Raw genomic sequence first — 16,104 nt, 5'->3', positions numbered from 1 at the left:
GAGTTCAATTCCCAGCACCCACATGGTGGCTCACAATCATTTGTAATGAGATCTGGCACCCTCCTCTGTATACTAAATAAATAAATCTTAAAAAAAAAACTATATGAAAAATTAAAAGTTGTTGGAAAGGGGCACAGGAACCATCTCCAACTGGAGATCTCTCCTCATGACCAGAGTAATCACCAGGGAATTCTGACATTGCAACCCTGGTCGGAGCCCAGGACTCTGCTGGGTAGCGACCCTAGAGAGTTCAGATTCCCTGGGCTGGAGAGATGGTACAGCGGCTAAGAATGCACAGGCTCTTAGCCAGAGGACCTAGGTTCAATTCTCAACACCTACGTATAACTCCAGGAAATCAGATGCCCTCTTCTGACACTGCACAGACGTACATGCAGACAAAGGATCCATTCACATTTTAAAATAAGGGGAGAGAGGGAGAGTGGTCAGATTCTTTAACCCACGGATAGCTCACCCGCAGCTAAGTCCGGCCAACGGAACTAGATAAGCCACGCCCACTTCCGCCCTCAATAACCTCCGGCTCCTGCGCCTCTGAGAGCCAGGCTCCACCTCTACTGAAGCCCTAGGCCACAACCTGCAGTCCCCGCCCTCTTTGCCCGTCTGTCAAACTCATCCTGGTCCCGCCCCCGTCTGTACTACACGCAGACGGCGGTGCGGCCCGTTGTTATGACGACATGGTCGTAAATCCGCCATCTTCCTGTGGCGCGTTGCGACATGGAGGGCGCGATGGCAGTGCGGGTGACGGCCGCTCATACGGCAGAAGCCCGGGCCGAAGCCGGGCGTGAAGCGGGCGAGGGCGGGGTTGCGGCGGCGACGGCGGCCTTGTCCTCCGGCGGCTTCCTTGGCCTCCCGGCGCCCTTCAGCGAGGAAGGTAACGAGGCTACAGAAGCCTGGTGCGGCCGGGGTGCGGGCGGCTCTGCCCGGGCTGCGGTGCACAGACTCGCCAGGATCCAGGCTTCTCAAGTGTCTGCAAACCTTCACAACTCTCACGGGCTTCCCCGCGGGCCCCCTCCAGCCCGCTGGGCCCGCGGCCAGGGTTCACAGGGACCCCATTTCTTCAGCCCCTTGGAATAGAACGGGCCAAACATCTCAAACCTCTTCGGCGCTCACCAGCCCTCCTCCTGCGTCCCCCTCCTTTGCCACTGGGGCCTTGATGGCCCGGGAGGAGCTGGAGACTGAGGGCGGGACCAGAGGCCCGGGCAGAAAGGGATTAGGGACCTGACGTGGGGAGGCGGCACCGCCCCACTGAGGACCTGGGTCTCCACGACAGGGTGGAGCAACGACTCCAGGAATGTGCAGATCACTCCCGCTGTATGGGCTTTTACCATTCCTTAAACCAACCTCGAAAGGCGAACTATTATAATTACTCTTCACTTCAGAGACAGATAATTGAGGTTCAAGGATTGTAAATGGTCGGGTCACTCATCTCGTTCTTGTCAAGGATCATATTGGAGCCAGGACTGTGGCTTTAATTTCTGTAGAAGGATGGGGAAGAGTTAAAAGCATGTCTATGCCGAAGGCTGTGTTGGGTACACTAAGGATTACTTCTCTGGGTACTGATATCTTTCAGAGGTGGTTCAAGTATCTACTCTGAGTTAGTTCCACGGAGTGTAGATGTGATCAGACAGGAAGCGGTTTGGCAAATAATATTATAAGGGTGCTGCTCTTTATCCCTTCAGGATTCAGTCTCGCAGTAATTTTTTTTCTCCCTTATTCCAGCTTGAAAAGAGTCAGTTACAGCCTCAGAAGGATCTCTTTAGAGATTCTCTCTGTTGTTTTTGTTGTTGTTTTGGTTTTTGTTTCTCTGTGTAACAGCCCTCCCTCACTGTTCTGGAATTCACCTGTAGACCAGGCTGGCCTCAAACTCATAGAGATCCTCCTGCCTCTGCCTCCTGAATGCTGGGATTAAAGGCGTGCACCACCACCACAGTTGGCTTGCAGATTGTTTGGTTTGTTTTTAGCAGTGATTCTCAACCTTCCTAATGCTGCAATCCTTTGACCCTTTAATATAGTTCCTCATGTTGTGGTGACCCCCACCATAAGATTATTTCCTTTTGCCAGGCAATGGTGGCGAACACTTTTAATCCCAGTACTTGGGAGGCAGAGGCAGGCGGATCTCATCTCTGAGTTTGAGGCCAGCTGTCTATAGAGGGAGTTCCAGGACAGCCGGGGCTACACAGGAATCCTGTCTTGAAAAACAAACAAAAGAAATTATTTCATTGCTACTTCACAATTGTCGTTTTGTTACTGTTATGAATTGTAATGTAAATATCTGATAGCTAACACCAGAAGGGTTTGGACCCACATGTTGAGAACCACTCTGGTTATGGCCTTTTTTCATTGTAAAAAGGGGTAGTTGTGTCCTTTTCTGGTGGGTCATGGGCTCTTTCAGTAACAATATCTTTTTTTTTTCCCCCCTAGATAGGGTTTCTCTGTGTAGCCCTGGCTGTCTGGACCTTGCTCAGTAGATCAGGCTGGCCTCAAACTCATAGATATCTAACCGCCTTTGCCTCCCGAGTGCTGGGATAAAAGGCATGTGCCACCACTGCTCAGCCAGTAGCAATATCTTGGTGCTGAGTCAGCCTGTAATTGAGAGGGGTCAGAGGGTGGTAGGCACTTGAGTGCTTGGTTTGTGCCTGTGAGCCATGTGGAGGGCACCACCCTCTTACAGGTGCCTGTGTGCCAGTCATAGCTTGGGTTTGTCCTTTTATTTGGTGGTTAATTTGTCATTGATTTTACTCCTCCCTTGTACCAGGCTGGGTTTGACTTTGATGTAGGACTGAGTATAAGACAGTAGAAACTAGCAGACTGTTTTGGAAGCTGAGTCTGGCTGGTTCAGATGAGTGACCTTGAACCTTAGTACTTTTTTTAGGATGGACTTAGTCATACCTTTCCCCAGGGTTCTAGAATGATTTGATTAAATTCTTAGGTGCTGAGCTGAAAGGAAGGCTCAGTGGTTGAGAGTACTTGCTGCAGCAGGGTGGTGGTGGCATACATAGAGTGCACACCTGAAGTAAAAACAAACCAATCTGAAAGAAAAGAAAAATGGCTGGGAGTGGTGGTTCACACCAGCGCCTGGGAGGCAGAGGCGGGTGATCTCTGAGTTCGAAGCTAGTTTGGTTCTAAATGGTGAGTTCTAGGACAGTCAGGGCTGTATAAAGAGATCCTGTCTCAGAGAGAGAGGGAGTAGGGAGAAAGGAAAAAAGAAAAACAATTCTTATGTGCTTATCATGTAACGCCTGCAGGGCCAGGAAGGGCTGCAATGGTGCTGAGGAACCCAGACGCAGTATCTGGACTGTAACCACTCTGGACTGCTTTATCTTTGGAGTATACTCTGGAGCAGGATGCTACCCAGTGGGGACCAATGTAGCATCAGAGAAAAGTGATCACAGTGTGGATATGTCCCACTGGTAGAATGCTTGCTTAGCATGTTCAAGGCTCATTTTCAGCACCATATACGCAGATGCACAACATAGTAAGATTGGTCAGCGTGAGGGCTCCTGCTATTCTGCTTCTACTATTTTTAAAAGCTGGCCTATTAGCTAGAGCTCTGTGGACACCCATCTGAGCCCCTGTTGTGCTCTAGATAGATATACATAACTCATTACCCCATTTCATCTTTCTCAAGATGTGGAAATAACTTTGAGATGGCAGTTGAGATGCCTACACATTAAATCACCAGCGGTCCTCAAAAAATATTTTTTCAGATTCTGGGTTCTTATGCATGCTAGCTAGGCAAGTGTTCCACCACTGAGCTACATCTCCAGCTCCCCAGTAATTCTTAAATCTGGGTCTTCTGCTATCCCCAAACTTGCTTAGGTGAGCTCCTGTGTCTCTAGCCTCTCTCTCCTCAGCTCTGGAGTATAGGACTTTGGATATGACAGCTTCCGTTTGCTCTTGCAGGATAAACTCGTGGTCAGGGTCACCCTGTGCAAAATGCTCGTCTCCCTATTAGGCCTTGCTTCTGTAGACCTCTAAAGGATGAGGTTAGGGTTCCCCAGACCTGGATGTACTCCAGTATGTCCTCAGCAGCTCCCAGGTGAGCAGGCATACCAGCTCTGGTTTTGGTGCCATTCTTGGGTATCGTCTTAGCTTTGACGGGAAGCTGGATGAGGCCCTGATTGCCTCCAGTCCCCTTGACATGAGGCTTATTGCAGATGAGGATGACGTGCATAGATGTGGCCGCTGCCAGGTGGAATTCACTGCCTTGGAAGACTTTGTCCAGCACAAGATTCAGAAGACCTGCCATCGGGCCCCTCAAGAGGCTCTGCCCACCACCCCTGCTGCCAGTGCACTGCTGGGCCAAGAGGTAAGCCCCTACTAGCTGCTGCCATCCACACTCCTCTAGTTTGGCTCACCTCCCAGAAGGAAGAGGCAACAGTGTTTTGTGCAGCCTGAACACCTGCTTTAGGACATGTGTCCGGTTTGAAGGCAGACATGGCTGTGGGTGGAGGAAGACTAAGCTGTACCACCAGGAGTAGAGTGGAGTGGTGCTTTGGATGGCTTGGGGTAACCGACTTCAGCAGCCTACATAGTTTGGGGCAGGGGTCCTTCATTTCTTGTGTCTGAGGGGGTGTCTTAGCTTAAGAGATCATGGCAACTTTTGTGTTTTTCCCTTATCCCCTGTCCTGTACACATGGTTCTTAGAGATCTCTTGAAGTCCTGGGACCTCTATGAAGAAGGCCCACTTGATTGAATCCCAGTGATGTGCTTTGGGATGTACTCACATAGTCTTACTAAATGCTGTCACATAGACAGCATTCCCATCAGTAGGTAGAATTAGGAAGAGGCTATGGCTAAGCTTGGTAATTAGGCCTGCAATCCCAGCTACAGAGGAAGCTCAGGCAGAAGGATTTCAGGTTCAAGGCCAGCTTGAACTTGAAGTGACTTAGACTCAAAATAACATTTTAAAGGAGGCTGGAGAGATGGCTCAGTGGTTAAGAGCACTTGTTGCTCTTTCAGAGGACTCAGGTTCAATTCCTAGCACCTGTATGGTGTCTCACAACCATGTGTTACTCCAGTTATGGGGATTCCAATGCCCTTTCCCAGCCTCTGTGGATACTAGGCATGCATGTGGTATACATATAAGCAAAACACTCATATACATAAAATAAAAGTAAATACATTTTTATGTGTTTATTAATGAAAAGAAGTCTAGGAATATAGCTCAGTAGTGGAATGTTTACTTAACCTGCACAGAGGTTCAGTCTCTAGTACCTTTGCTCTAGACAGTGGTTCTTAACCCATGAGTGGTGACCCCTTTGGTTAGCAAACAAACATCCTTCTCACAGGGGTCGCCTAAGACCAGGAGAAAACACAGATACATTTCCAGCCTTGTACTTACTATTTACCCCCTCACTGAGTGCCCTCCAGGAAGGTCTGTCCCACAGCCCTTCTTCTGACAAGCTGGCTGAGCTGTGTGTGTGCCTTTACTCCTGCAGCTAGCCCAGCTTCATGCCTGCTATGAGTCCCTTGCTGTGTACTCTCTCTGATCTGTGTCCAGCCCATGGTGGTCAGAGGCAGTAGACTGCTGGAGCTAATCCTGACTCTGGAGTCAGGCTGCGAGTCAGGCTTAGAGCCATGTTCATTGGAGGGAAGAGGAGAGCCTCCCCTACACACACACACACACACACACACACACACACACACACACACACACAGCTGTGAGTTAGGCTTAGAGCTATGTTCCTTGGAGGGAAGAGGAGCAGAGGAGTGCCCCCCCCCTTCCTGGACCAGGCCTGTGTTTCCCAAGTCCCCCTCTTCCATAGAAGGCAGTTCTCTGTCAATTCTGGAACCCACAGATGCATCTCACTTGTCTTTTGGCCCCATTGCTAGGTGGTGCCATCTGCAGCAGAGGGAGGTCCAGAGGAGCCCATCACTGTGGCCCACATCGTGGTGGAGGCCACCTCTCTGGCAGCAGACATCAGCCATGCTCCTGACCTTGTTGGTAAGCCAGTTGTCCATTGGTCACCCTTGGCTCTGAGGCATTGGCTGGAGGGCTGATTGTAGTCAGGGCTGGAGGTCTCCATAGGCACATCCTCCACTCTCCCAAGAGCAAGGTCTATCCATAGAGGATCCATGCCTTGGGTGAGCCTTCCTCTGGGCAGGCCCTTCAGGAGGAGGGTCAGTAACCATTACGTTCTTTGAGGAAGGGGAGCCAGGACATTCCTTACTGCCTGGAGTACTTGGAAGCATTTGGGAATCTCAGTCTGTAAACCACCATGAATTTGTCCCTCTTCTGTGCTTTTACAGGCTGTCCTTATTAGCATCTTCTCCACTTCTCTGCCACCCCAACAGCACCTATCAGTGTGCCCCAACGTGGCCCCTTGCCCCAGCAGTTGCTTTGGGAGGGTCAGTGGGATGACAGGGTGTTGCTGATGCTTTAGCTGGCCCTGACTTGCGGCTTGACCTTGGGTTTTATCCCTCTGCTTGTTTACACTGGCATGGAGTGTTGCCCTGAGATTCTTTTTACGAGCATATAACGCCAAGCCTCTTGGATGGCTGATGCTTTCAGTTGACTCACTGATGTGCAGGGGAAGAGGGGCTACTGAGAGGCTTAGGTTGGATCAAGTGCTCATTAATTGAAGACTGCTGAGTATCCAGGGGACATTCAAAGGGCATTCTGGGCTTGAACAGGTGAAGGGAGCCAGGGACTGAGTTCGGGAAAGGTATGATTGGCTGAGTGTTCAAAAGCCATTGAAAGATGATTGGATTGAGTCCAGTGTGGATGGATGTTGGGAAAGGAATGATCATTGCCCTGCAGGGACCAAGGCAGATGGGTGAATGGCCAGGTGGACAGGAAGTGATTGGGACAATGGATAGAACTTGATCTTGAGAAGCTATGAGAATCAATTGGGGCAGGAAGAGGGAGGATCTGTTGACAAAGCCAATCTTGGGCTTGGGAAGGGAGCCTCTGAACACATTACCCTTCCCAAGGAGTCATCTGGACACCTGCCTGGGCTTCCACTGCCTTTCTCAATGTTTCTGCAACAGGGAGACTCACCCCTTGCCAGTCAGATTTAGGAATGTTGTCATGTGGGGGTGGGGCCATGCTCCTGCCCTCGCACAGAGTTTAGTTTCTGTGGTGGGAGGTGTTATTTGGGAAAACAAGTTCACTGGGTTCTGGTGTATAGCTAGGCTCTACCAGCTGGGTCCTTTTCCACCCACTCCCAGCCTCCAGTAGTTTAGAGCTTTTGCTTAGCACAACAGTCCTTTCTTCAAGGACCCTCTGCTTCTCCTGTACCCTTCGTAGGAATCAAGGGGAGGGGAGTCAGGGGTCACCAGTATTGCTGATGCCCTGGGTAAAGAAAGGGCAGTGAGGAGGTGGGCTGGTCAGCAGGCCTGCTTGGAGTGGCTGTAGCAGCTCTAGGGGGTTTGCATCTAGCCTAGCAAACGAGTTTCCTCTTGGGCTGGTGTACTTGTATTCCTTGCCCATCAGGCCTCTGTCCTTTGGGAAGGTACTTTTGGGGCACTGGACTGGAGCACGGGTGAGAAATGCCCTTAATTGTTTGAGTCATGTTGCTCATTCATTCTGCTTTGAGAGAATGGCTTGTCAAAACAAGACCAGCTGGACGGAGATGGTTTCTAAGAAGTAGTTTCACAGCTAGTTCCCACTCATCACTTTTGTGAGTAGAAAATGTGAAGTATGTTTATAGTATGGCTTTGCACATTGTCAGATTCCTCAGCATCCTGTGAGAAGTGCAAAAACCTGACTTCCTTTTCTCTAGCCATCTCAGGTGTCTAGTTTATCCAGTCAGTTCTAGGCAGGGATCTGGCTAGGCCTGCCTGCCTAACTACTGGCAGCCCAAGCCAGCGTGCAGCACCCAGAATTATCTTTCCTTTATATTGGGACTGGAGCATCCAGCAGAAAAAATGCAGGGGGCTGAACTAGGATGTCTACTGCCTGTTTACCTGGGCATCCTGTTAGAAGACCCCATGTCTCTTGGTTTAGGGACTGGATGTCTCCTTAGGGAGAGTATCCATATTGGGTACAGTCTGGGGGCCCTGAGCTTTAGGCAGCTATACTGAATTGAAGGTGTTCTATCTACATGTCAGGCTGCCTCTAATAGCTGATGCATAGATCCCTCAGTGAAGATTGGATCCAGGTTCTAGGACCTAGAGCTGGGGTGGTGTGTGGTCTAGACAGTTCTGTGGCTCCCAGTGGATTCCTGTGGAGGGAGCCCTGTGAACAGGGCCTGTAGTAGTGATAGGTCTCGAGGCTCATGTTAACTTGCCTCTCCTCAGGAAGTGGGCACATCAAAGAGGTCATTGTGGCTGCTGAGGCAGAGCCGGGGGATGGCGAGATGGCAGAGGCTCCAGGCAGTCCTAAGCATCAGGAACTTGGGCTTATTGGGGAGGGCGAGCAGGCCCAAGTCAAGCTGCTGGTGAACAAGGAAGGCCGCTACGTGTGCGTGCTATGCCACAAGACCTTCAAAACGGTGAGCCCCTGGGGCCAAGCGCCCGTTGGCTCCCCTGCCTACTCCTATCCAGTGAGGCGCCTTGAGCCTTACTGCCCCTCCCTACAGGGCAGCATCCTCAAGGCCCACATGGTAACGCACAGCAGCCGCAAGGACCATGAGTGTAAGCTCTGTGGTGCCTCCTTTCGGACCAAGGGCTCGCTCATCCGGCACCACAGGCGGCACACTGGTAAGTGAATTGGGGCTAGAACTACACACTAAGTAGCCTGCCGACTGGCTCTGGGGGCACCCTGCAGCTGGCCTGTGTCCTTCTGGATGAAGAGACAGGCTCCATGCCTGGAGTCCTTTCAATACAGGACATTGTCCATCCCCACTGGGGGCTGCTTGTCCTTTCACAGATGAGCGCCCTTATAAATGTGCCAAGTGTGGAAAGAGCTTCAGGGAGTCCGGCGCACTGACTCGGCACCTTAAATCTCTCACTCCGTGCACAGAAAAGATCCGCTTCAGCATGAGCAAGGACACAGTTGTGGGCAAAGAGGAAGTGCCTGCAGGTCAGCTTGGTGGGGAGGCTGCCTGAGTTCCTAGGACAGATGTTGCCAAAACTGGCTTTCAGGCTCTTCAAGGACTCATTGAACTCTGCCTTAAAGGGTCCAGTGCCTCCACTGTGGGGACAGTTTCGTCATCAGTGGCAGGAGAACCCATGGAGACCTCACCTGTGATTCACCTGGTGACAGATGCCAAGGGCACTGTCATCCATGAAGTCCATGTCCAGATGCAGGAGCTTCCCCTGGGCATGAAAGCCCTGACCCCTGAGGTAGGTGCTGCTCTATCCTTTGATCAGAGGTGCCAGGCTGGGTTCAGAAACTGCCTTTAGCAGGCCCAGGACAGTTACACCTCACCCCCACCCCGGGAAGCACATCAGGTTGTGAGGAGAACTCCTTCGTAGATGGCATGCCAAGGCAGGGAAGCTGCCGTGGAGTGAGGTGAAGTCTGGGGAGAGTGGGATGGAACTTACCGAGGATGGGCCTGTCCTAAGTCTGCCGTATGGAATGCATGAGAATGGGTACCCTGTGCTGGGCTGCCTGGCAGGCCTCCATCCTTCCTTCCTTCTTTCCCTCTACCTTATAGCCCCCAGACCCTGAGGAGCTTCCCTGTTCCAGCGAGAACAGCCGTGAGAACCTGCTACATCAGGCCATGCAGAATTCTGGCATCGTCCTCGAGCGGGTTGCTGGGGAGGAGAGTACTCTGGAGCCAGCCCCTCCCTCTGGGTCCAGCCCCCAGTCCCTGGGAGAGGGACCCCCAGAACTGCCACTGCTGGAGGTGGAACAGATAGAGACAGTAGGTTTCTGTTATTGGCATGACCCTTCTGTGAGGTTGAACCAGGGTCTGCTCACCATGCTAGCGGGAGGCTGCCACCTCCTCATGCGTATAGGTTTACAGTCTGATGTCACCTAGGGTACCCCGAGTTTACTGTGGAGCCAATGCTGGCTTCAGTTCTGGGTCCTCCTGCTTCTACTGAGTGCTGGAGTTGTGGGTGTGCACCATTGTGCCTCACTTGAGAAGTGCTTTCGGCTGTAACCCTGCCCTCTATTAATTTCCTTACCTAAGGCCGAGAGAAGAGGGCTGGCTCTTGGTTTTGGCCCTTCGGAGCACAGCTTACAGTAGGTGCTAGAGGTTGGTCTGTGGTCCCCCAGCAGGTGGCCAGTGAAGCTTCGGCGGTGCCTAGGACACACCCGTGCCCTCAGTGCAGTGAGACTTTCCCAACTGCAGCCACCTTGGAGGCTCACAAGAGAGATCACATAGGTGGGTAGCAGGGAGGTGGGGGGAAGCTGTGGGTGGTGACAACGGTCTAACACTGGGTGTGGCTTCAGGGCCCAGGCCGTTCACCTGCACACAGTGTGGCAAGGCCTTCCCCAAAGCCTACTTGCTCAAGAAGCACCAGGAGGTGCACGTGCACGAGCGCCGCTTCCGCTGTGGAGACTGTGGGAAGCTGTACAAGACCATTGCGCATGTGCGGGGCCACCGGCGCGTCCACTCAGATGAGCGGCCTTTCCCCTGTCCCCAGTGTGGCAAGCGTTACAAAACCAAGGTAGGCCTTTGGTCCTGGAATCCTTATGCCTGAACTCACCCTCCCTTGTCTGACTGGGGGCCTGGCTGTGTCCCGTCACACCCTTCCAGCCTAGACCTGTGTGTGTGTGTGTGGGGGGGTTGGTTGAGAACAGGCTGTCACAGAAGGGTCTCCCTAGAATGCCCAGCAGGTGCACTTCCGGACACATCTGGAAGAGAAGCCCCACGTGTGCCAGTTCTGCAGCCGAGGCTTCCGGGAGAAGGGCTCACTGGTGCGGCATGTGAGGCACCACACAGGCGAGAAGCCTTTCAAGTGCTACAAGTGTGGCCGTGGCTTCGCGGAGCATGGCACACTCAACCGGCACCTGCGTACCAAAGGTCTGGGCCACAGTGGCAGGAGGGTGAGGGCCGGGGTCAGCTGGCCCTGACTGAGCTGAGCTTCCTTGTCGGCAGGGGGTTGCCTGCTGGAAGTGGAGGAGTTGCTGGTAGCTGAGGAGAGCCCCTCTGCAGCTGCCACTGTGCTTGCCGAAGACCCCCACACTGTGCTGGTGGAGTTCTCATCTGTGGTAGCTGACACCCAAGAGTACATTATTGAGGTGGGTACAGGCTGGTGGGCAGGTGTGGACTCAGGACAGCCTGAGCTGACCTAAGTGACTTTCCAGGCTACTGCAGATGACACGGAGACCAGTGAAGCCACTGAGATCATTGAGGGCACCCAGACGGAGGTGAGGGTCTGGGTGAGGCATGGGAGGGTCATCGGGCTGCTGAGCAGCCTCCAAGCTGAACCGTGGTCCCTGCAGGTGGACAGTCACATCATGAAGGTGGTACAGCAGATTGTACACCAGGCCGGTGCCGGGCACCAGATCATCGTGCAGAATGTGACCATGGACCAGGAGGCAGCACTGGGCTCGGAGGCGGCTGCTGCTGACACAATCACCATTGCCACTCCTGAGAGTCTTACTGAGCAGGTGGCCATGACACTGGCTTCAGCAATCAGTGAGGGCACAGTGCTCACAGCCCGCGCAGGTCCAAACAGTGCAGAACAGGCCACTGTGACAATGGTGTCATCAGAGGACATAGAGATCCTTGAACATGGAGGAGAGCTGGTCATTGCTTCACCAGAGGGCCAACTTGAGGTGCAGACAGTCATCGTATAGCTTGAGGGCCTCTACTGTGGTAGAGTGAGGGCCCTGAGTGCCTGCCCACACCTACCTGGTCAGAAGACATTGAGGTTCAGGCACCCAAAGGAGATAAGAATGTGAATATGTAGTTTTTTGTTTTGTTTTTTTGCTTTACAATAAAACATGAAAACCTGCAGCTTGTGATGTTGAAGTTGAGGCAGCCTCTGGGGCGGGTACCACTGCCTTCATAAGTACCCTCTGGACACACCTGCCTGCTCAGGCCACCCTCTAGCCACACACTTGGCTTCCAGCCCTGCAGCCCTGGTGGCGCCTCAAGGCGCGTGGGTGTCTCTGGCATGTTGGCAGACAGCCTCTTGATGCTGCCCTACCTAGCAGGATCTGTGACTCCAGCTTTTACAGGTGTGAGTGTTCCTTCTCACCTATGAAATCTAGGACTGCCGGGGGTTGGGGGGTTGGTCTAAAGACCTGGGACCTTGGATTAGCCTGAGTAGCTGATGTTTTCCTCTGTGATGGACAGAGCAGGCTAGGGCTGGTCTTTCCTGATTTGCATGCCTGTTTCCCTGATGGGATGCTATTCAAGGTGCCTTACGCTGGGCCATCTAGTTTCTGGAGAGGTGGAGACAAGGAGAGGCTGGCTGTGGGCATTGATGTCCCTCACTGTAGTGTTGAGATTCCTCCAGGGCTCCCAGGGACTTCTGCCATGATTCTAAGTCAGTGGAATTGGTTTAGCATATGCCCCATGTCTTGCCCTCTTGGGTCTCTGGAATGGGAGCCAGTTCTGGAATCCACTCCATGGAAGGGGCGGTCCCATTGTAGTCCAGCCCCTTCCTGGTCCAGGGCTTCAAATACCTGTAGGTGCTTTGGAATCAGAGTTACCTTAGGTCCAAGACTACAGTTCATCTTGGGCCACAGAGGCCCTCAGTCTGGACTGAATCTCACTGACTCAGGACACTCTACCTTATTTACAGCCCAGGTAAGTCTGAGGGCTGGGCTGGAGGCTGGGTGGGAACAGAATCCTTCCATCCTTGCAATGAGAGGTCATCGTGCTCTCTCCCCCACATACACACACACTGAAGAAACATGGAGAATGTAGGAATGCAGGTCAATATGGGTACCAGAACTAATTGGTTACAGAGAAGCTATGATCTGGTGTTACTCTGGGACACTCCTGTCTCCAGGCTTTCTGCTTTGCCATGGGTTGGCCTTGGGCCTTGCTGACAGCACTTTGGGCACTGGGGGCCAAGGGGGCCACAGCACTGCGCATTGGAGCCTTCAACATCCAGAGCTTTGGCGACAACAAAGTGTCAGACGCAGACTGTGGTCGTGTCATAGCACAGGTGAGCCCAGCAGGGGTGGAGGGGATGGGATGAGGAATGAAGGGCTTGGGAGGCGGGGAGCAGATGGGACTAGGTGCTAGGCTCTGGGCAATTAGGCTGACTGGGACAGTGCATCTGTGGGTTCTTCCTTCAGATCCTGGCTGGCTATGACATCGCCCTGGTGCAGGAGGTACGAGACCCAGACCTGAGTGCGGTGTCCTTGCTCATGGAGCAAATTAACAGGTGTGGCAGGGCCGGGCACCACAACCCCAGCTAGTGACAAGCTTGGTCTGGTGCCTTGACCAGGGACTGGCCTATCTCTTCACAGAGTGTCCAAGCATGAATACAGTTTTGTGAGCAGCAAGCCACTCGGACGTGACCAATACAAGGAAATGTATCTGTTTGTCTACAGGTGAGGGGTGGGGTGAAGGGAGGGGACATGGGCAGAGGTGACCAGCTCCACAGACAACTCGGTCCTCTGTTCCCAGGAAAGACACAGTGTCAGTTGTGAGCACATACCAGTATCCAGACCCAGAGGATGCCTTCAGCCGGGAGCCTTTTGTGGTCAAATTTTCAGCTCCTAGCTCTGGTGAGGTTGATACTGTCCTTTCCTAGACCTCCCTCTGCCAGGCCTTCCTTGACTCTCATACTCTCACCTTCCACAGCCGCCAAGGAGCTCGTGCTGATCCCCCTGCATGCAGCACCACACCAGGCAGTGGCAGAGATCGATGCCCTCTACGACGTGTACCTTGATGTGATTGACAAGTGGAACACGGATGTAGGCAACCCCCACCCCCTAACTCACATCCCAGAACACTAAAGGTGTGCTCGGAGATCTGGACCATTGAACATTGCTAAGATTTACCTGCTGTGCTTGCCCACAGGACATGCTGTTTCTGGGTGACTTTAATGCTGATTGCAAGTACGTAAAGGCACATGACTGGGCGTCAATCCGCCTGCGCAGTAGTGAGGTATTTAAGTGGCTCATCCCAGACAGTGCGGACACCACAGTGGGAAACTCAGACTGTGCCTACGACCGGATTGTAGTGAGTGGTGCCCACCTGCGCAGGAGCCTGAAGCCCCAGTCAGCCTCTGTTCACAACTTTCAGGAGGAATTTGGCCTAGATCAGACCCAGGTGAGTGTGGGATAGGGTTAGTAGAGATGGATCCAGCAGGTATGCTAGCCCACTCGGGAGCGGGCTCACAGAAATACCTGCTGTGAGTTTGCTCTGCAGCTCCCTCTAGCAAAGACAATTGTAGCCAAGGATCCTTAGAGTGCCAGGGGCCCAGGAAGCGACTGTATTTCTGTTCTTTGTCACATGGGGGCACCATGAGGCCCAAGGGTGGCCACCCCAACTTCACCACCCCGCTTCTCAGGTGGAGACAGCTAAGGGACATGCTGCTCTGCATAACTGCTGGTCTCTACCCCTCTCCTTCCAGGCTCTTGCCATCAGCGACCATTTTCCTGTGGAAGTGACCTTCAAGTCTCACTGACAGCTAAGGCCTCCAGGATATACCACCTGCAGACTCCAGCCACAAGGAATGGCCCCATAATGGATTGCTGGGTGGCAGGCCACCCACCCATTGAGAATACAGGGCAGGGCCAGCTGGTGTGGACAGTGGCTATGGACACATCACAGGATTACTTCAAGCCTGTTTCCTCATCTGTGATGGCATCACCTACCTCACAGGGCTGCTGTGGGGAGTACCCACGAAAGGTACCAGAGCAGCATCAAGAACATAGCTGCATGCTTAATAAACAAGCTGCTCTTGGCCAGGACTACCCACAGACTGGAGGAGGCCTCATATGCTTTCTGAGACCTCTGTCCCTAGGCTACAAAACTTGGTCTTAGGGTTGGGGATTTAGCTCAGTGGTAGAGCGCTTGCCTAGCAAGCGCAAAGCCCTGGGTTCGATCCTCAGCTCCAAAAAACTTGGTCTTAATGCCCAGTATCTGTGTTTCCATTGCTCTCAGGGAACTGGATGGCTTAGCTTATCCACTTCACAGCCTGGTAGGAATTGGCTACCTCTAGACCATGTCAGCACTATCTTCTTACTTCCTTTGTGCAAACTTTAAATGCTTCCATGAACTGTAACCCCAAGAGCAGCTTGGGTGGTAATGTCTTTCTGGACCCTACTGGACTTCAGCCCTGGGATATGCTCATCTGAAGCAGAGGCTTCACTGCAAGAAGCAAGGAAGGTTGTACCCCCAGCCCCCTCAGTGAGCGAGCTCTTCTGGGACTTTCTGGGAAGGAACCCACAGCAAGACAAGGGAAATTGCTTGGCACTAAAGTCCTGCCCAGAGCCTGCACCCTTGACTGAGTTGAGCCCTTCAAAGGTGTCTTATGTAGCTTTTTCCCTAAAGTCCTGGGCTGGGCAAGGCCTTGGGAGAATAGAGGTTTTATGCTCAGGTGGGCCATCACATTAGGAGCAGGAAATAGCTCTGTCCACACAAGGCTCTCATGAGATTTCTGGTTGTTAAAGTTTCTCGTCTTTATATCCCAAGGTCAATAACATATCTTTAGTGGCATTAGAGAAATAGGTTTGAATCATATGGGAAAAAAAAGTTTGGTTCCGTTTGTTTTGGCATTTCTGGGAATTGAACCAAGGGCCTAGAGCATACTAGGTAGGTGTTCAATCAACCTCATTCTCAACCTACAAGACTGGTTCTTGCCAAATCTATGGTAACATTCAGGATCTTGCCACTGAATAAGCAATACTGGGCTAGGTATGCAGCTCAGTTGGTAGAGTGCTGGTCTAGCATGTCTGAAGCTGTGGGTTTGATCCCCAGCACCACAGAAACCAGCAGTGCTGGTGCACATCAGTAATCCCAGCACTCAGGAGGTGGAGGCAGGAGATTCAGGGACTTGAGACAGTCCTCAACTAAATAGTGTGAAAGTCATCTTGGGCACATGAGACCCTGTCTGGGGCAGGAATGGCTGTGGTCAGGGGAAGGAAGCAACTCTTTAGTCATTATCCTCCACATTCCTATTCCTCAGGTTCCTCTGTCTACTCCTCAGTGAAAACCTATGTGGCCAGAAGGATTTTCTCTGGAGGTCCTGGTGGGTAACTGGGGACAGAGACTGTCTGGCCTTAAAGGTTCCAAAAAGACACTCAGTAAAGGCCAGGGTTAGGCCAACCTGCAG

At 52.4% G+C, this 16,104-nt stretch overlaps 2 protein-coding genes across 4 annotated transcripts; both read left to right on the top strand.

The window, feature by feature from the left end:
* Window positions 1-640: 640 nt before the first annotated feature.
* E4f1 (E4F transcription factor 1) lies at window positions 641-11,819 on the top strand. Of its 3 annotated transcripts, none has more exons than XM_036195790.1 (14): window positions 641-889; window positions 4,176-4,327; window positions 5,854-5,965; window positions 8,263-8,456; window positions 8,544-8,664; window positions 8,834-8,986; window positions 9,083-9,249; window positions 9,564-9,773; window positions 10,133-10,238; window positions 10,307-10,524; window positions 10,682-10,880; window positions 10,956-11,098; window positions 11,165-11,227; window positions 11,303-11,819. In XM_036195790.1, the coding sequence occupies exons 1-14, from the start codon at window positions 733-735 to the stop codon at window positions 11,657-11,659; spliced, it is 2,352 nt and encodes a 783-aa protein (XP_036051683.1). In that variant the 5' UTR covers window positions 641-732; the 3' UTR covers window positions 11,660-11,819. The 3 variants fall into 3 exon arrangements, with proteins under 3 accessions (XP_036051683.1, XP_036051681.1, XP_036051684.1); XM_036195788.1 differs by having other exon boundaries at window positions 10,130-10,238; XM_036195791.1 differs by having other exon boundaries at window positions 645-889; window positions 8,927-8,986; window positions 10,130-10,238.
* Window positions 11,820-11,896: 77 nt separating this feature from the next.
* Dnase1l2 (deoxyribonuclease 1 like 2) lies at window positions 11,897-15,513 on the top strand. The gene is given in 7 exon segments (XM_036195792.1): window positions 11,897-12,981; window positions 13,115-13,203; window positions 13,289-13,372; window positions 13,449-13,563; window positions 13,565-13,738; window positions 13,845-14,096; window positions 14,401-15,513. Coding segments are annotated over 7 exon segments (912 nt in total). The 5' UTR covers window positions 11,897-12,837; the 3' UTR covers window positions 14,455-15,513.
* The last annotated feature ends 591 nt before the right edge of the window (window positions 15,514-16,104 follow it).

The sequence above is a fragment of the Onychomys torridus genome, chromosome 8 (assembly GCF_903995425.1).
Source record: "Onychomys torridus chromosome 8, mOncTor1.1, whole genome shotgun sequence".
Classification (NCBI taxonomy): Eukaryota; Metazoa; Chordata; class Mammalia; order Rodentia; family Cricetidae; genus Onychomys; species Onychomys torridus.
This window is presented reverse-complemented; position numbering and strand designations above follow the sequence as displayed.

Excerpts from the sequence above, each read along its gene's own strand:
- E4f1 (XM_036195788.1), top strand. The coding sequence starts at position 733 with ATGGAGGGCGCGATGGCAGTGCGGGTGACGGCCGCTCATACGGCAGAA. Across the intron at positions 10,881-10,955 it reads CCGGCACCTGCGTACCAAAG|GGGGTTGCCTGCTGGAAGTG; the intron begins GTCTGGGCCACA and ends CCTTGTCGGCAG. Across the intron at positions 11,099-11,164 it reads CCCAAGAGTACATTATTGAG|GCTACTGCAGATGACACGGA; the intron begins GTGGGTACAGGC and ends GTGACTTTCCAG.